The following is a 20,717-nucleotide window of genomic DNA, read 5'->3' as shown; positions in this document are numbered from 1 at the left end:
CACTACTTTCTTAGCTGTAACTGTGGCTGGCAGGCTAAACAAACGACAATAGACAAACTGCTTCCCATTTTTGTCCGATCAAATATATTCGAGTTACTTTCTGTGATTGCCATTTGATTAATGCTGATTTAATTCAAATTAAACTTCCGTATCATTTTTGTATATTATTATACAAATGTTTTTAATGATAATGTAAAATCGAATTGTTTTCATTTAGTTGCATGAAATATTTTAAGTAGAACTGTTAAATATTTGTGCAAACATTTTTATTTCTCATGTTGCGAGTAAAACAATATGTTAATTTACCCTTTTATTTTATACTCTGTTTTCGTACCACCCGGCAGTTGCTCGAGTACCATAGGTTGAGAATCCCTGCTCAAGAGTAATCGTCTAGTTGTCAATAAGATTTTGCAACACGTTGAGTAAAAGAAGACGTTACAAAGTTGCTTACGGTGAATTGGTAAGGATTGTTAGTCGACTCACTTCAATGTTATTATTATTATCATTATTGTCAACAGGTGTCTCCATGAAGTCCAAAGACTCATTGCGGGAGGCATAGAAACATCGTTCACAATATACCTATCATACCTCCCGCAGTGTAACCAAATTCACCATGGGAGTAAGAAACTAACCATTATTAACACACTGCTTATCTCACCTCTCGTTAAACTGATTCATGGACAAAGAACTGGCAACTAACTCAGGCAATCTATTCCACTCATTAACCACCTTTGTAGAAAAAAATCTAAATATCTCACATTCTTGCTAACTGAAACGTTACTCAGCTTCCGATGATAATCTCTTGGTATGTTACCACCCGCCATATACTGAAAGATCCCCTACTTTTATTCTATAAAACCTTTTTAGGCATGGGCAAGTGAGTTTTTCTCCCATAAACACGGATTTTTCTTCCTGTAAACTCAAGAAAATCCACACTATTTCAGACAGCAAAATATAGTGTTATGAATTAGGGACAACGAGATGGCGGCACTTGTAAGCCATTTCGCTTCACTGGATGCTATGGATAATTAGTGATAGTTTTAGGTCAGCTATCTCCGAGTGGATACCAGTGGTGCCTCCTCAGTCTCCAAACGTTAAATAGGGTTTAATGGCCTCACTTACTCCGTATAAGGAATAAAAGGCGTTAGCGCATTTTTTATTTTATTATTATTATAGTTTTAATATAAATTTTATTAAAATGATAGCTGAAGAACTTCAACCAACAAAAATAGAAGTTAAGGAATATTGTAAATCTAAGGGAAATTATTCATTTGAGGCAGTCTGGTGTGAGATAGAGGCCAATAGGACAAAATATATTGTTGTTTGCTGCTATAGACCTGGGAGTCCAGAAGAAGATGTGGATGACATTCATCATCAGATCAGCACAATAAGTGCAGGCTGAGAAATCATCATGGGTGACTTCTATTATGACCATGTAGATTGAAGGAGGAAAAGGTACATTTTTTTTTTTTTTAAATAACGAAATTTGAAATAATTATGAAAAGGTACATGGCAAAATGGAAATGGAAGTTATACAGTTACTAAGAGATAATTACCTGAAACAGCACTTGGTGGAGGGGACCAGGAGTTGGAGAGTGCTAGATCTGGTAATAGCATCAGAAGATCTGGTAACAGCAACGCCATCTCCAATCGGGGAAAGTGACTATGCAGTGTTGTTTTGCATAGTCATTCAGTATGTGGAAGTTTCAGTCAAGAAAGGGTTTATGCAGTACTACAAAGCTGCTATTATGGCAAACTTTGGAGGTAACTTGTAGCAGTGCAATGACAAAAAAAACTACATGAAATGAATGTCATTACTGCATGAGAAGTGGTCAAGGATCGTTTGAGCCAGGCAATATCAGAGTTCATAACTAGGATCAAGAAGATAAACCAAGTAGGGATTAAGTACATTAGTAGCAATATAAAATGGGATTGCAAAAAATAAAGCATTGTGGAAGAAATATAAAAAAAAAGGTAATCAGTGTGCTCATGAGCAATATAAAGCACAAGCAACTGTTAGTAATGAATACTAAATCAGATTTGAGAGAAAATTAGCTAAGTGGGTCAAAGTAAATCCAAACGAGTTTTTTCACTACTTAGCAAGAAAGAGATCCAGGTGGTGACTTTACAGTTACTAATGTGACAGATACTGATGTGAGAACTAAGATAGATGAACCGGAGGTACTCATTCTATGGAAAAATATCAATATGAATTCAGCAGTGGATCTGGATTGCATGTCAGCTCGTGTATACTACGAGGATGTGCAAGTGAAACTGGCAGTCCCTCTGATGAAGTTGTTTAATCTAAGTCTCAGCTCTGGCAAGTTTCCAATTGAGTGGAAGGAAGATAAGATGGTTCCATTACATAAAGGTGGCTCCAAGACAGAAATAGCAAATTACAGACCAATTAGTATCTCTGGAGTGGAGAAGTATTAGAAAAGCTGGTAAAAGTAAAATTCAAAAATGGGTAGATAAGGATATGATACTCTATAGGGGTAGCATGGCTTTGTAGAATGTCCTGCCTAAATAAGTTATTCTCATTTTTTAATAAGATAACAGTGGAATTAGATAAAGGAAATGACTACACCATGATACTGGACTTTGCAAAGGCATTTGACAAAATACCGCATGAAAAACTATTACATAAGTTGCAGCAAATAGGAATGATATGTGACTGGTGGCATGGATGGAAGGAGAATGATAAACAGATATCAGAAGGTGGTGTATGGTGGAGCGGAATCAAGGCGAATGAGAGTGCCTAGTGGATTGCCCCAGGATGGCCCTTGGGCTCTCTACTAGGACCACTGCTCTATAATTTGCACATTAATGATATAGTGGAATATTTGAGAAGGGAATATTCAGTTACTGTTCGCTGACGATGCAAAACTGGGGAAGGAAATGCTTGATAAAGATGATGCACATATCAAACATATTTGCATATTATTTAAGTAAACTGGCAGTGTTGGCAAAGGACAATAGTTTATCAGTTTAATGTTGTAAAATATAAGGTAATGCACTTCGGGATGAAAAGATTACATGCTTTTATATCATATTGATGGTAGTGCTAAGTTACAGGAAATTGATCAGGCTATGGATCTGTGGGTGATGGTGAATAGTGATTTGAAATTCAGAGGACATGTTGCAAGAGTTGTCAAAATATCTTCTAAGATTACTTGGATGTTTCAGAATACATTGTCAAGTAAAGATATGAAGTTATTATCCCTCTTTATATGGATATGATTCGGCCCATGTTGACTACTATGCACAGATTTGGTCACCTACATTTCTTGGGATCGAGAAGTAGTTGAGGATTCAGAGATGATTGACCAAGCTGTTGACAAATCTGTGGAATGTTCCTTATGAGAACAGATTGTGTATGGGTTGCAGAGTTTAGCTGACCTGTGGAGGAGAGGAGATATGATAGAAATTTATAAGTTACTAAACGGATTCTAAAAGATTAACACAAAAGAAATTTTTTAAAAAAGATGGGGAGTAGAGACAAAACAAAGGGTCACACTTGGAATCCGTCTTAGAATTAGTTAGTAAGGGTTCTTTACCTGGATTGTGATGAATGGGTGATACGGATTGCCAGTGGTGGCTGTTTGAGCGTCCCAACAGCAAATAAGTTTAAGATGTATAATGGGTATTGTGTCAGTTGATAGTGTGGGTCTCCTATGATTAGTCTTTTTACCCCAATGGAGTATCCGTATAAATACTTTTTTGTATTCTTTATTTAATTGTTTGTTTGTTTGTTTCATTTATTCATGAATTCGCAGTTGTTATTTTTTCATGATTACAAGCTTTGCAATACTCAGATTTTCGTGCTCCGTTGTTGTTTGGCTGAAAGCTGTATATGAATATTAAATTTACATCGTCCATAAATAAACAATTAAATACCAAAATTAATAACATAAAATAAAATAAGAAAACGAAAAGAAAAAAAAAAAACGTGATTTCTTCACGTGACCTCTAGGTTAGGAAAAGTTTTGCACACTATCGGGAAAAGCATGTACTATAGGGAATATTGTCCTTTGGAATTCCCCGTATCACTGTCAACGTTAGCTATGCAAATACGACTATTTTCGATGTTTCTAGTTCATGAAAGCTTCTTGTTGTTCACAGATTTGTAGCATTTTACTCCCAAGTTTTAAGTTACGCTGCACCAGTGAACATGTAAATATCTTGGAAACAGTGGCAACATCGTTCTACTTTTTTTTCCTTTTTTTTTTTTTAAATAAACACGTCTTTCTGACATTTAATTTCTTCTGCCAATTAGAATAAAGAGTCAAGGACTCAGTCCATCGCCCAGTTCTTTTAAGAACTTAAGAATAAACAAGATTTAAAAAAGGGACTAAGTAATTATGTTAGTCGAATAAGTTCAGTCTACCACAACTACACCATTGCTTAACAAATTTTCAGAAAATCAAAGTTAGTGTGTGGGAGTATTATATAATAGGTTTTTTTTTTATTATTTATTTATTTGCTTGTTATGTCTCAAAAATCTGTTATAAGTCCAGGTATGAAAGATTTAAGTTGCTGAGGAGCACTCCTGTTACACCAGTCTGAATAGAGACTGACAATCATTGAAATTCCATTTAGTTGCCAAAACAAGCATGGATTTGCTGCTTTATGTATGAATATAAATCATCACTGGATGATTTATAATTACAGTTCAGAAAAGATTCGCCAAGAATAGTGTTGCATGAACTATATATGAATGAATCAGCAGAGAAATTGCTGTCTTCCCACCCGTTAATAGGGAAGAACATGTGTGTGACACCACTATTACATCAATGTGAGAAGATGGACATTATTCATGAATGAGATGAGAGTCAGAATATGCAAAAGCGACTCAGAGTTTGTGGATATTTGATCATGATAGAATGCATTATATTTAAGTAAGGAAATATGCACTTTGAGAGTCTGGTGAAAAAGTAATTGCATTGAATTGGAAACAGGTAGCTAGGAAATGGTCCTCGATTACAACTGTAGAAAGAAGTGGGATATGGGTTTTTGAAAGTATGGAAATTCAGTGCTTTTGTATGTGTGTTTGCACATGTGTATGCTAATGCTAGAAATGTGACAAAGAAGGAGGAATCACTTGATATCTGATAGAACCAGTTCAGATGTTTTGGCATTAGTGAAATATGAGTGAAAAAAAATGAGGTACTGGCTAGAATAGAAATGGAGAATTACTACACATTCCAAGGGACATGAAGGATTAAAATAAGGTATGTGGCAGTAGGTGGGGATTTCTTGTTAATGGTAGCAGAACAAGAATAGATATCCACTCAGGGTGGACACAGGAGAGATGGAAAATAATGGTTGTAGCACTGAGTTTAAGATCGTGTGATTAAAGTACGGGTAAGCTGGATGAGATATTTGTTTGGATGCTACTGTAAGTTGGAAATGGGAAATACAGAAAGGAATAACAGTGAAATGATATGAAGTTCAAAGAAGGTAATCATTATGCGGATTTCAACTACAGCAATTGCTGACACACACATGCCATTTATTCACTATAGATGCTGCTGTCTCACTTGTGTGGAAATATATATATATATATATTAAAAAAATTAGGGTACATAATCATCATATCACAATAAAGGGAGAGTTTCTTTCTGGAATTACATAGATAACTACCTGAGTCAGCCTGTGACAGAGGTAAAATGTGAATCAAGAGCTGTGAACATGTCAATGGTATTTGAAGGTTAGTGATCATGTGATCTTAACCCAGGAGGTGCATAGAGAAGTGATGGGCAAAAAAAAATAGGATGTATATATATACATATATATATATATATATATATTAAAGTACAAAAGATCATGATAGGCTTAGGATGGAAACAGCAAGAAGGGAAAAGGAAATCATGGGTTGATGTTTGGGAGTTACTAAAAAACATTTGAAGATAGCAGTTACATATTTTACAACTGAATCAAGAAGGATAAATTGAATAGGTACAAAATGGATAAATATTAGACTTTAAGTAAGATTTGTAGAGAAGCAGAAGTTATGGAAATAGTATAAGGAAAGAGATGGTGGACAGCTACATGAAAAAACTAAGCACAAGTTAGGAAATTGACTAGTGTAATATGGTGTGGTTAGTTGTGTAGATAGCATCTTCACTCTCAAGCCAATGGATTGTGAGTGATCAAATCTCACTGCTGACATGGATGTTTTTAAATTAGTTGGGGGATTTCATCACATGGTACAAGACCATCACCACCCTGCTTATTTGAGATTCGAGAATATTCTTGAAAAAAAAAGTTGCATGTTTGATCTCTAGAGCAGAAGGTAGCAGTGTATAAGAGTTTATAACTTTCTGTGGATGGGCTTTCTATTAAAAATGGTGGCAAGCATTATAAACAGCCAAAGGAAACCCCAGAATTTTTTTCATTTTGTTGCTTGTAATTTTGAACTTGTGGCGCCACGAAAAATAAATGAAATAGTAATAAGGCGACTAAGAAGAAATAGTATGAATCTGCCATGTTGAAGATGGTTTACACAAGTGCGAGAATAATGATTAGTGTGATGGGACATTGGACTCCATTAGTATTTTACATGAAGGTTTCTGTAAAATACTAATGATGCTGCCAGGCAGGAGGTGGAAACAAAATACTGAGACTGGAAGTGGCTAAACAGAACTGTTTTGAATTCTGAGCATTTCTGATGTTAAGTGAGTTACTGATATTACCATCATTAGAAGATGGGTTAACAAAATAAAAATGAGCAACTGTTTAATTGTGAGCTTGATGCAACTTTGGTCTATCATGGTGAGCCAGAATGTAAGCACCATTCCTAAAAATGGAAACAAGTTATCCTCCCCAAAAAAATGAGTGAATCAGATGCAAAATCTGACTTGGAATATGAACTTTGATAGTGGAAGGTGAGTAAGCCAATCTCATATGGAGGTAGCAGGATTTTTTTTTTTCTCCCAGAAATTTGAGTTTTTCATGCAGCCTACAGATAAATCAGCTAGAGAATGCTTTTTCAATACCAAAAAAAAAAAAAAAGTACTACTTACAATATATGGCATTTCGAGTAGATGATGGATAGTGTCATTATGAAGATAGTGCATGGCAGTGTTGTGTATGTAAATAAAAGTTAAGGTAGTGGATTGTGTGGAGTAGAGTACCCTCTCACAGTCCTTGGACTCCTTGGAAGTGTCACATAATAGTAAAACTCCTAATTGGGGATATCTTCTGGAACAGTAAAAAAAATTTTTTTTTTTAATCCAGGCGAGACTGTCCACAAGGATAAGCATTATAATTAAAAAAAAAGCAAAGAAAAGTACCCACCCTGACACAATCTCACATCACTTATACTAGCCACTTATAAGTGATGTGAGATTGTGTCAGGCTGGGTATTTTTCTTTGCTTTTTTTTTTTTTTAATTATAATGCTTATCCTTGTGGACAGCTCACCTGGATTAAAAAAATTTTTTTTTTTTTACTGTTCCAGAAGATATCCCCAATTAGGAGTTTTACTATTATGTGACACTTCCAAGGAGTCCAAGGACTGTGAGAGAGTACTCTACTCCACACAGTCCACTCCCTTAACTTTTATTTACATACACAACACTGCCATGCACTATTTGCATAATGATCTGGAAGCCTGCATAATATCTGCAGGCTTCCCATGATGATAAGTTTTATTGGAGAATCATGTTGCATCCAGTCCATAGTCCAGACTTTATTACTGACTTAATTAGTCACCTAAAAAGTCTGCCTACATGATGGATATGTTGATAACTGATGAGGAATTACAAAAACAAACAAAAGTCACAAGATAGTTCAGATATCATGACTATATTTATCCAAATTGTTTTTGCATCAGGTTTAATGCCAAGAAAAATATATCCAGAATCTGTGGATACATGAAAGACTGAGTATAGATAATAAACTTAACATCTCTATGTAATATTATTATTATTACATGATACATCCAAGGACTCAGCATATTTAATTAAGTTTTTTTTTTTCTTTTCAAAAACAGGCATTACTTTTCTAAACATTTTTATACATTTGGTGGGTGGAGTGGCTTCTCACAGTTAGTCCTGGTGGTGCTAAGGAATTTCAATTATTATTATTATTATTATTTTTGTTTAAATCATTTTAAAATTATTAAAAATATCCACTGTATTTGATTTATGATATTGTTCATTCATTTGTTCACATGTAATTTGCTATAGTGCACTATTCCTTTTTTAGGATTCTTTAAAATTTGAAAGAAAATGTTGCTTAAGTTATCAAGAATAATTTATGTATCTGTAAAGCACAATTTTAAATCTCATTCATCATCATCATTAAATAAATACAGATCACTAGTGTTTATGAGACGTTACACAGCACAATCAGAATTGCATACAAAGAAGCTTAATACTTCAGAATTGAAAACTTTCCTCACTCCAGAGCTAGAAGAGCTAGCAAAAATATTTTTTCGTAATGGGCATGAGTTACGCATTGCTGGTGGAGCTATACGAGATATACTCATTCAAAAACAACCAGTAGATGTTGACTTTGCCACCACTGCAACTCCAGATGAAATGAAAGAAATGTTTACAGATGAAGGTAGATCATATTTGTTTATCTTGCAGTAATTCATTCCATTTGTTTATTATGAATATGACCAATTAAACTAAATTCATGAGCTCATAGGGTACAATAGTTTCAGTTTTATGATTTGTAATATAATCAGACTCTCACTGTAGCAAACTCATAGGAAAAACTAAATTAATAGTTTTTTTTTTATATATATAATGAAAGGTTAGTATTCTTTGAATATTCTTCAGGATAGCATTAGTGCCATGGGACTTTGGATGAGACTGTTGGGTAATTTTAGTATATTAATTTTATTAGATTACCGTTTGTGATAGTGAGAACTGATTGTGTAATAGAAAATGTTCTATTCATGTAGATGTTGTCATATTTAACTGAAATTTCATAACTACAAATCCTCTCCCTCCCCTTTTTATTGTGTTTTTGTGCTCCATCTTACTTAAACCATCAATATTACAAATGTCTTATTCTTCATAATTAATTTGAAAGAATTATTAAATTAAATAAGTAATTGATATCAAATCAGTCGATGTGTAGGATAGGAAAAATGTTACGTATGGAGTGATTTTTATGGACAAAAGGATTTACATATGAAAGATGGCTTTCCCTTGAATTGATTTGAGATGTTTACAAAAATTGTTGGTCACTGAGAATCGTGCAGAATTAGCAAAACTAGAGCAATAAACGTATATACAAGCCATGTTGGTTAATGTAATGTAGAATTAATGGAAACAATTCACAACACTGAGGAAAGGAATTAAATTAACATTTAATTAATTTCTTGGTGCAGGTCAGTATTTCTGTTAAATCTGCATTACCATGAGAACCATGTGATAATGGGAACAATGAAAGAAATGAAAGTGTGGAAAGGATAATTTTAGGGGAGGAGGGAAGCACAATTCCAAAAATGAATGAGAAGAATGAAGGTTGAATTGTAGATTGATGATATGAGCTGAACAGGCTATAACGGTTGTATAAATACACTGCTTGGAAATATGTGAGGAACACACAGCCATGATGCCCACCTTAATAAGATGTAGGATGTCCTTTTACTTTAATGACTGTAGCAATCCTAATATGTCATACTTTCCACAAGCATTTGATATTGATCAGTGGGAATTTTGACTATTCTTCCTGTAGGCATGTAACGAAGTCCTGGACTGTTGTGGGCAGATGTCCCTTGACCTCACCCGACACTCGAGTTCATCCAACAGATGTTCATTAGGATTAAGATCAGGGCTTTGTGGAGCCCAGTCAAGTGCAGTGACATTTATGTTCACAAATTATGCAATTTCAGCAGCAGCCTTATAACTGTTTATTTTTGCTGAAAGAGACAATGGTTAATTCCATAGAAAGATCACAAAGTAAGAGGCATTGTCCAGAATGTTCAGATACCCCTCGGAATTGAATGTTTGTGGCACCGCACATAAAGAGATTCCAGGCCAAACCAGGAAAAACAGGACTATACCATCACACCACTACCTCCAAATTTTATAGTTGGGGTTATGCACTCTGGTAAGAGTGCATCCCCTCATCCACATTCGTCCATCTGCTTTACATCTGTAGAGGATGTAAGGTGATTTGTCACTCCACAACAGCTTTCCAAGCTTCTACATCCTACTGAAGATGATGCTGCACGTTCATTTGGTAATGTGTGCTTGCATATTGTGGTCCTACCATGAAAATCCCATGTTGTGAGCCTTGGTTCTGAATGTTTTTGTGTAGATTTGTGTTCCAGTCAATACCCAGAACTCCACATTCAATGATGAATAGCAGTTTTATTCTTTGTAGCACACCATGGTCACATTAATTGAGTTTGGCAAGTCATCCACTGTGGATAGCACTTGCAGTTGACTCCATGTGCTTCTATCTCAGTCTGGTATCACTGATTGTTGACTTGGGATGTCCCAATTTGTCAAATAGATATGTCTGCAACATGGCATCCTATCACAACAACCTATTTCAAACTCCATCAGTTTCCTTCTTGCAGCCATTTCATCTGGACAAATTGCACCGATTTGGGAGCATCATATTCCTCCAATTTATACCAGCTACAAACATGACTTGTTACATGTCATGATGCACCTGGCCCATGGGTGGTATCTGTTACCGTCTTTCCAAGCAGTGTACGTATGTATAAGCTGTAAGTCAGTCATTATGCTTGTTCACCCAACATCAGAAGTATCAGGAAAAGGAGAGGCATTGTTGGTTAAGAATTATTGACAATTAGTGAGCTTTGGCTGAGAGATGAGGATATATCTATGAGTAGAATGCAAGGAGAGCATTTCCCTGACATTCGGAAGGAAACAGAAGGAATGAGATAATGTTGCTAATGATACCAAAGAAATTGAGCACTCACAATTGTGTAGATTTGTGTTCCAGTCAATACCCAGAACTCCACATTCAATGATGAATAGCAGTTTTACATATTATTCTTTGTAGCACACCATGGTCACATTAAGTGAGTTTGGCGAGTCATCCACTGTGGATAGCACTTGCAGTTGACTCCATGTGCTTCTATCTCAGTCTGGTATCACTGATTGTTGACTTGGGATGTCCCAATTTGTCAAATAGATATGTCTGCAGCATGGCATCCTATCACAACACCTATTTCAAACTCCATCAGTTTCCTTCTTGCAGCCATTTCATCTGAACAAATTGCACCGATTTGGGAGCATCATATTCCTCCAATTTATACCAGCTACAAATATGACTTGTTACATGTCATGATGCACCTGGCCCATGGGTGGTATCTGTTACCATCTTTCCAAGCAGTGTACGTATGTATAAGCTGTAAGTCAGTCAGTCATTATGCTTGTTCGCCAACATCAGAAGTATCAGGAAAAGGAGAGGCATTGTTAGTTAAGAATTATTGACAATTAGTGAGCTTTGGCTGAGAGATGAGGATATATCTATGAGTAGAATGCAAGGAGAGCATTTCCCTGACATTGTTGCTAATGATACCAAAGAAATTGAGCACTCACAAAACTAATGATTCAAAATAAGATAGTAATACTAGTGACTTAGGGAACATGATATTTCAGATGGTCAGATATGAAGTAAAGCTGTTTCCAGTGGCTGCCCGTGAAGTTTTAAGTGGGGGTGCTGCCTATACAAAATAATTTTAAAAAATTATTTTTTTCCTAATAAGTAACCAATTTACAGTAACCAATTTATTAATAAATAAATCTACAGACTTATTTATTAATAAATTGGTTACTAATTAGGAATAAAAGAATGATTTTTTTTAAATTTTGTATAGGCAGCACCCCTACTTAAACCTTCACGGGCCGCCACTGGCTGTTTCAGTAAGCCAGGAGTTCAGAGATAAATAATTATGAACTTCAAAAATTATCCCAGTGGATACAAGATGAATAATTCTTATTGGTAGTTTTAATTATAGGAACATAGATTCACTGAAAAAATAGCTAATTGGAAGAATAAAAGAGAAGTCAGAGAGTTGCCGAGAGACAACATCCAAGCATACGTCATTAATGGCCAACTACTTAGATTCCATCTCTTGCTGTACACCTTACTCACTATTGGACACATGCCATGGAGAAATAAAAGTGTTTGCTCTTGATATTTCCAAGACATTTGATCAAGCCTGACGTCATGACCATCTTATGGTCTTTCTTTATGAGTGGAATGTCAACTTTTTCTCTGGTCATTAATTACATATCATGGTAGATGCTTTCTTCTCATTGGCTTTCTCCATCAGTATATGATAGAGAAAGTCACACGGAGCCAAGTCCGGAGAATACGGTGGATGTGGAACCAATTTGAACCTCAATTCGTGCAATTCTACCATTGTGACGGCCAGTGTGTGTGTGGGACAGTGCATTGTCTTGATGAAAGAGCAATTTTTTGCGCGCCAATCTTGGCCGTTTTTTCTTCAGTTCTTCTTTTAAACAGTTCAACAATGACACATAATAGACTCCTGTTATTGTCTTACCCTTTTCCAAATAGTCTATCATGATAATTCCTTGGGAATCCCAAAAAACAGTGGCCATCACCGTCCCAGCTGATAAAATGGTCTTTGCTTTTTTTGGTGATCTTTTCACTTGGCATTGTCCACTATTTGGACTGCTGCTTGAACTTCAGGTGTGTAGTGGTGGATCGAAATTTCATCTACAGTCATGAATCAATGCAAAAATCCTGCGAATTGCAATTAAACATCGCCAAAGACTGGTTTGAAATGTCTTTTCACATGCGTTTTTGATCGACCATCAACAATCGTGGTACTCATCGTGCACACATGTTTTTCATGTGCAATTTTTCATGCAGGATATTTTACACCCATTCAGTTGAGATGCCTACGATCTCAGCAGTCTCATGCGCTTTCACTCGGCAGTCTTCCATAATGATACCATGGATTTTGTCAATCATTTCCTTCATAGTGACCTCAGTCAGGTGTCCGGAGCACGCTTCATCTTTGATGGACTTACAACCATGTTTAAACTCATTTATCTAAAAATAAATAGTCTTTAATGCTGTTGCAGAATCCTCATGAACTGCTCTAACTCGGCTTTGATCTGTGCAGCCATCCACTTCTTCAAATAAAAGTGTTTTATCACTGCATGAAACTCATTTTTCTCCAAAAATATTTATTTATCCAAATAAATATCCAAATTTATCTTATTTATCCAAAAATAAATAGTCCTTAATGCTGGTGCAGAATCCCCCATGAAATGCATCTAACTCGGGTTTGATCTGTGTGGCCATCCACTTCAAATAAAAGTGTTTTATCATTACATAAAACTCGTTTTTCTCCTTTTTTATGAAAAATGTAAACACAGTCATTTTAAATGTTTGCCAAACGAGAACTACACATCATGCATGTCTAAAATTTTGCCAGGAGTCATGAAAAAGATGATATTTGCCAACACTGGCATGAATGAACGAATTGTGTCACCATCTATTGGAAATTTACCAAACTTTTCAAACAACCCTTGTTATCATACCTCCACAGTATCAGAAACTCATTGTGAGAGATCCCTCTGCCCTAAAAACAAATTCCTCTGCAGTTGCCACACTCTCGAGCAGTGCATTCCAGTCATTCACTACTCTCCACGAAAAAAAAATATTTTCCTCTCACTCCTTTGCTCACACCCATCTTATATAGCTTCCAGAGATGATCTGTTGTCCTCCCCCATTTCCCACCATGCTATGAAAAATTTCTTTCGTGTTAATCTGATAAAAACTGCTCACCAACTTATATTTCTCTGTCATACCCCTCCTCCCATTCACCGGGCTCTGCAATTGCAATTTCTCACCTTTTCTTCATACTTAACATTCCAGAGACCAAATGCCACCTTAGTCAATCATCTCTGACCCTTTTTGACTATCTCTTCATCCTTTTGAAATCCAGATGACCCACTGCACAGTTGTCTATATGTAGCTTAGTCAGGGATTACTGCAGAACTGTGAACTCCTTGCTTCTACAAATCAGTGTCCTTCTCCTCATTGCCTGAATCCATTGTGCCATTCTCACCATCACCTCCAGATATCTTATTTCCTCCACCCATCAAATATATATCACCCACTAATTGTATACTCTGCATTCCATGTTTGTTTTACAAATTTTAAAATCTTACAGTTTGCAACATGGAACTTGTAACACCACTCCAATGTCCTAACAGCAAAACACTTAGGCATGCCTTCTGACCATTGGAATGCATTCAGGCATTGCTTCTGCTAGATAGCTATTGAATAGCACAAAGTAACATTGATCTCCTTTCTATCCATGAGGAGTTGGGTAGAAAGGAGATCAATGTTACTTGGGTGCTATTCAATAACTATCTAAACTATGAGGAGTCGGGTAGAAAGGAGACAAGTTCTACAAATTTGGTATGAAAATCAGCTAGCTAAAGCATCTTCAATTTTATTTTATTTATCTAGGAATATAGCATCATTACAAAGCAAAGAATTGAATTAAATATCAATGATTTTGATATCAGGTTATATAAAACTAAAAAATAACTTATAAAACATTACAATACCGTATTTCATTCAAAAGTATTCTCTTATCGTTTCTCGTGTTATTTCAGATATTACTTTACTTAAAGGAAAAGGTGAATCCCATGGTAGCATTTCTGTTTGCATCAAAGGTAAACAAAATTGTACTATTACAACTCTCAGAATTGATGTTGACACTGATGGAAGACATGCAACAGTAAGATTCATCAAAGACTGGGAATTAGATGCTGCCAGGAGAGATTTTACCATTAATGCTATGTTCCTAGGTAAGTCACAAAAGTAAAAGTGAAGTATCATTCTCGAGAAGTTTCTTGCATAATGTTACCTTCATAGTGTCATAAGAGATTGTGGGAAATTGGCCTTGACTGTCGTTGTGCCTATCATGCTGTTCCTTAAATTCATTCAGCATCAGTGCATTTACCTTCCTATTGCTAGCAATAACTTTTACTTGCATATTTTGTCTGTGGAATAATTTATACTTGATAATTCTTCTTCTTCTTTTTATTATTATACTAAGATCCCATGGAGTTACAGACTCATCTAGGAGGGCCCTTTTATCAAACACACAGCTTATCATACCTCACCTTAAACACATTAAGATTCTCTGCTGATACCACACCCTCAGGCAATGTATTCCAATCATTCACAACTCTCCATGCAAAAAACCTGCTTCTCACTTCCTTCCTTATACAGCTTGCAGGGATGACCTCTTGTTCTCCCACCATTTTATGAAAAACCACCTGAACATTAATTCTATAACAACCCCTTACTACCTTGCACACACCTATCATATCACCCCTCTTCTTCCTATCCAATGGACTCTGCAAATTGCATTGTCTCAACCTTTCTTCATATTCAACATTCCATAGATCAAAAACTACTATTTTAGTCAATCACCTTAGGAACCACAACATCTCTCCATCCTTTTGAAAACCAGATGACCAAAATTGTGCACAGTAGTCCATATATGGCCTAATCAGAGCCTTATACGATGGAACTAGAATCTCCTTTCTTCTACAAGTCAGTGTTCTCTGCATCATTCCCAGAATTCATTGTGTTTTCCTCACAATTTTGGCAATATGCCCTCTAAATTTCAGATCCTTATCCACCATCACCCTAGTATCTCTTATTTTCTCCAACTCCAACAATATATCTTGACCAAGCATAAATTCTACATCCCATCTTTGTTTTCCAAATTTTAAAACTTTACATTTTGCAAAATTGAACTGACATCTCCACTTCCATGCCCCTTCACTCAGTCTATTCAAGTCCTCTTGTAAGGCCACAACATCTGCTCTACTCCTCATAGTTCATCCCATCTTTGCATCATCTGCAAACATCTGTATATCCCCCATTCAGATTTCCCCAATATCATTAACATAAAGTTAAACAGCAATGGCCCTAAAACAGACTCCTGAGGCACACTACTAGTGAGGTTTCTCTTCTGGAATATTGCTCCATGATACACAACTTGTTGATACCTATCAGATAGTCAATTGCTAATCCAACCCCATCCTCTCTAGTTTGACTATCAACTTATCATGTGGTAATCTATCAAAAGCCTTTGCAAAGCATAAGTATATTACTGTGTATCCATTTCCAACATCCAGCACTGCTGTCACCTTGTTGTAATAAATAAGTAGATTGCTAAAACATGATCTCCCTTTAGCAAATCCATGCTGTCCATCAAAGATAATACCTTAGTTGCTAACCCATTTCTGGATCCTGATTCGCACCAGCCTTTCCAACACTTTAACTACAACACCTGACATACAGATTGACCTATAATTTGATGCTTGAACTCTGTGACCTCCTTTATGAAGTGGTACACTTTTGTCTTTCTTCCACTCCTTTTTAACTTAACCCAATGCATGACTCATGTTAAACAAATATGTCAAGGCAGATGAGAACTCGCTGGCACATTTATTCAAAGTACACAGTGATATATCATCAAGTCCCACAGCCTCATAGTCTCTCCTCCTTTTTATCCATTGCTCTCAATGATATCGCATTCACAAGGATGCAAGACATTTACAAACTATGAAATTAAAAAATATATTCAACTCCTCTAAGGATCCTCTCCTCCCATTGCCACATCCTGGAGTTTATTGCATCTACTGCACCTGTAACTTACCTTATATTGGTGAAACTGGACATACAATCCTATACATCAAAAAGAACACAAAAGACACATTAAATATAACAATTTTGGTGAAGCAGACCGCTCAGATCATGCTCTCAACACACCTTACACCAAATTGATTGGAAAAGTACCTGATCTTTACATCATACAAAAACCTGGTATGAAAGAAAATTTAAAGAAGCCTGTGAAATTCTGATTAACCACCCTAATCTCAACAATAATGGTGGCATAAAAACTCCAAGAATTTGGCATATATTCAGCCTACTTAGTATCTAGCATACTTCAGGACTAAGCAGTTTTCAGCTTTTATTGGAAACTATTCCATACCAATTGGTTGAAATTTATATGTATTATCACAGTTTTTATTATTATTTTATTTATTTTATTATTGTTATTATTATATATATATATAAACATGTTGCTCTCCAGCCCAATTTAATTTCGTAACCTAATAGATAATAATAATAATAATAATAGGACTCTAACTTTGATATTTTTGCTTTTTTCTGGTGAAAAAAGTAAAAAAAAAAAGTTTTTTTATTTTTACGCCAGAGGTCAGGCCAATAATTGTTGTAACCATTAGTCAGTAACTTTAGCAAAGCATGTAGATCATATTGCAGCTTATTTCTCTGTATATATGTGTATGCTCCAGATATGAACTTGATATGAAGGTCGAAATGTCAAGAGTTCATTTTGGTTTATAAAATTTTGCTGTAACACAATAGTTGTCTCCATAATTTTCCATAAATTATTCAGATCACTGTGTAAGCATGAAAGAAAAGTGTATGTGTATATATTTTTTTTTCTACTTTTTATGCTTGCATTTTTATTAGGTTTAACAATAATACTGTCAATATATGCTCTTCATGATGATGTAGTTAAAACAGCAAAATGGTGTATTGGTTAGTTGATCTATTATTCAAGAATTAATTTTAATATTTAATAATGTATTGTCAATTTTCCATTTTTAATTTTGTCGATAATTGTTGTATTTGCTTTAAGAGTCAATTTGCTTATATTTATTTATTTATATTCTAGGATTAGATGGTACAATATATGATTATTTTCATGGAATAGAAGATTTAGAAAAGAGATGCCTTGTATTTATTGGCGATCCTTCTGAGCGCATTAGACAAGATTATCTTCGGATACTTAGGTATTTTAGGTGTGTCTCTTCTCTTTCCAATATTTAATAACAAATATGCATTCTAATGAATATAGATTATCAGTAATGTGTAGAGAAAGAGAGAGGCATGAGAGAAAATGAAGTATTGTTTTTCATGAATTTGGATAATGGTAAAGTTATATTCAGAAAATGGGAGTATCCAACCTTTGACTGTCAATAACTTTTTTAATATTCTGCAAAACTCTGTCATGACTTTTCTGGCTTGTTACTATATCTTGGAACACACTTCTGTCATGCAGTACATATGACTGTTTGGATTTTTCACTACACACACATACATACATACAGTTTAATTTCTGTTTTAAATAAACTAGACCCTCAATTCTGTATCTTTTGTTATTCGCTAACTGAGAATATACTTGGTAATCTCTCTCTCTTTTTCTCTCGCTCTCTCAATCATTTTGATAGTCTCATTTTGCTATTAGCACTAAATACAAATACAAATCTTGACACATAACAAAGCACTTAACAAAGTATAACTTCTGCAGATCATGTTTCAGATTAAAACATGATACCTATACCTCCCATTCATATACTTCTAATGACATTAGCTGTAATCTGAAGTTATTAACTAATCTTATAAGTTCAAACTCAGTCGCATTCTAGACCTCATTTAGAAAACGTTTCTGTCATTTGAGCAATTCACCATTAACTGCCAGAAATAATAAAATTCATAGCAGAGAAATACTGTAATTGAAGTAAGAATCAAATATATGGTAGTGTAGTACCCTAGAAGAGGAAAGTCACTAGTGGTGTGTATTGGAGCCATTGTTGTTTAGTTTATATATTAATGATATTGCGATTGGTTTAACAAATTAGCATTTAGCCAACCAACTTGCATTCTTATTGACTTAAACCACAATATATTTTCATGCCAGCTAGGTCGTGAAAAGGCCCCATTGTTTTCACCAAGGGAACCAGGGCAAACAGTAAAAAGTCAGGTACTGAAACAAAATACATTCCAACTCAACAACATCAGAGTACAAGATAGTTACTATCAACATAAGAAGCCTGAATGGCAAAGAAATGGTGCTAGCTGAGGAATTGCATAATTACCAAATCGACATAATAGGGATGACTGAAACAAAAAAGACAAAAACCGGTAAGATCTTTCTGAGCAATAAATACAAAATGTTATATTAAAGCAATGACAGTCAAGGAAAACAAGGAGTGATTTGTGATAGAGTGGTGGGTCGACTGCAACGATGTCAGATGACGAGGCCTATTCCTGAGAATGCTTGAAGATTTCCAAGCGAAGCTGACCATGATATGATAGCTTATGCAGAATCAAGCCTTCGTAAAAAGGTCCCATCGTAGATAATGGAGGAAGCTTTCTGTGGAGCAGTAGAGAACACGCCAAAGTCCGGAAGTGATTCAGGGTCAGCGTAGTGCATCGCCAGGTGCAGAGACAGCCGATAACTATTACAGGAAGGTAACCCAGATCTACATGTGATAGCGTCATGACAATCAGAAAGGATCCGGTAATGTAAAGAATTTCATTCTATGTTAAGATCGTTTTGAAGAAAGAGAATTTTGTGTATACTGTAAGCTAAGGACATTTTAATAGAGAACTTTTAAGTCAGAATTTGATTGAATTAGTTAAACCCCGTGGAACAAAGAAGAATTGTTGTATTTTGATTGAGAATGACTAGGCTTGACTAATGAGACTTAGAATTAAGATGGCTATTGATAGAGTTTCAATGAAAGTCTTTAAAGTGCATTCAATGAATAACTTGTGAAAAGAATTATAACCTAGTAGTGTTATGCTTACACTTAATCTTATCTTTTCGTAATTGAAAGATTTAGCTTATTTAACTTCATAGTTGTGATGTAGTATGAACCTTAACTTAGTGTGAGTTTTGTTCTATTGAATATTTGAAATTTCTTAACTGTAAATGTTTTGTGCTTTTCCAATAAATATGTTTTGTACCTTATACCTGAGTTTATGCCTTATTACAAATTCAAACCACCACTTATGAAATAGAACCTTTTGGGTGGGAAGGAATTTAGATATTGTAGTTTAAGTGAGATTCAGGTCACGACTGCTAACTGAATCTGCTCGGCGCTAGCGTAAGATTAATTATTGTGTGTATCCCTTTTGAATTTAGAATTGTTTCCCTGAACAAGAGTCTCTTCTGTTATAGGATATTGGCTGGCACAGCATAAAAAAAATAAATTTTGCCAGTATCCAAAAAGGAAATAGTACTGAATTAATATTTAAGAGGCACAATAGTAGATTAGATAGCGGACTAATTAATCTGATATCAAAATTGGAGATGCTAATCTCAGCTCTTTGCTCTATGCAGATGATGTCATACTTCTAAATATATCTGCTAGAAGTCTGCAAGATTCACTGACTAAATTGAATAACTGTTGTAATAAATATGGTATGAAGGTGTTATATCGTGTTTTGTTATATCTAACTATATAAATCCTATCAACTGCGCCATTTGTTATAACTTCTTCTTATTATTTATTTTATCTTTAATTCTTATTTAATTAAATCTTTTATTCTCGTATTTCTTTCCTTTTAAACTATATTCTATACTTATTTCGTTTCTTTTACTTAAATCTCTCCCCTTTTTAAACAAGAAGTTCTTTGGCCTATCTATAGTTTAACCATGTATAGGTTACTTAATGTTTAGGGCTTTGTCCTTGTATGGGACGTGACCATTAACATATCTTCTGAGACTGTCCACCCGATAAGTTTATATTTTAAACTGACAAATTTATATTTTAACTGTACCAGCCAATACCGAGGATAGATGAGACTCTTATCCAGGATGGCTCGCTCAGAATGATACACAATAATTAAACTATAATAAAATCTAATCTCTGTTCACTAAATTCT

The 20,717-nt window shown here is 35.1% G+C and overlaps 1 protein-coding gene across 3 annotated transcripts in view; it reads left to right on the top strand.

Annotated features, from left to right (window-relative positions):
* The first annotated feature begins 4,051 nt into the window (after nt 1–4,051).
* Nucleotides 4,052–20,717, top strand: part of LOC150099514 (CCA tRNA nucleotidyltransferase 1, mitochondrial-like) — a 60,729-nt gene continuing 44,063 nt past the window's right edge. The window contains exons 1-4 of one of the 3 annotated variants that reach the window (XM_090404057.1): nt 4,052–4,173; nt 8,211–8,570; nt 14,609–14,803; nt 17,719–17,845. In XM_090404057.1, coding sequence (XP_090260183.1) covers nt 8,234–8,570; nt 14,609–14,803; nt 17,719–17,845 — 659 coding nt within the window. In that variant the 5' untranslated portion in view covers nt 4,052–4,173; nt 8,211–8,233. Of the gene's footprint in view, nt 4,429–8,210; nt 8,571–14,608; nt 14,804–17,718; nt 17,846–20,717 lie in introns of all 3 variants that reach the window. The other 2 variants (XM_090404055.1, XM_090404054.1) reach the window with 2 other exon arrangements.

This window comes from Typopeltis vanoorti, chromosome 14, assembly GCF_054136105.1.
Source record: "Typopeltis vanoorti isolate ZY-2024b chromosome 14, IOZ_Tvanoo_1.0, whole genome shotgun sequence".
Lineage (NCBI taxonomy): Eukaryota > Metazoa > Arthropoda > Arachnida > Uropygi > Thelyphonidae > Typopeltis > Typopeltis vanoorti.
Note: the sequence above shows the minus strand (reverse complement) of the source record. Positions and strands in the feature narration are given on the sequence as shown.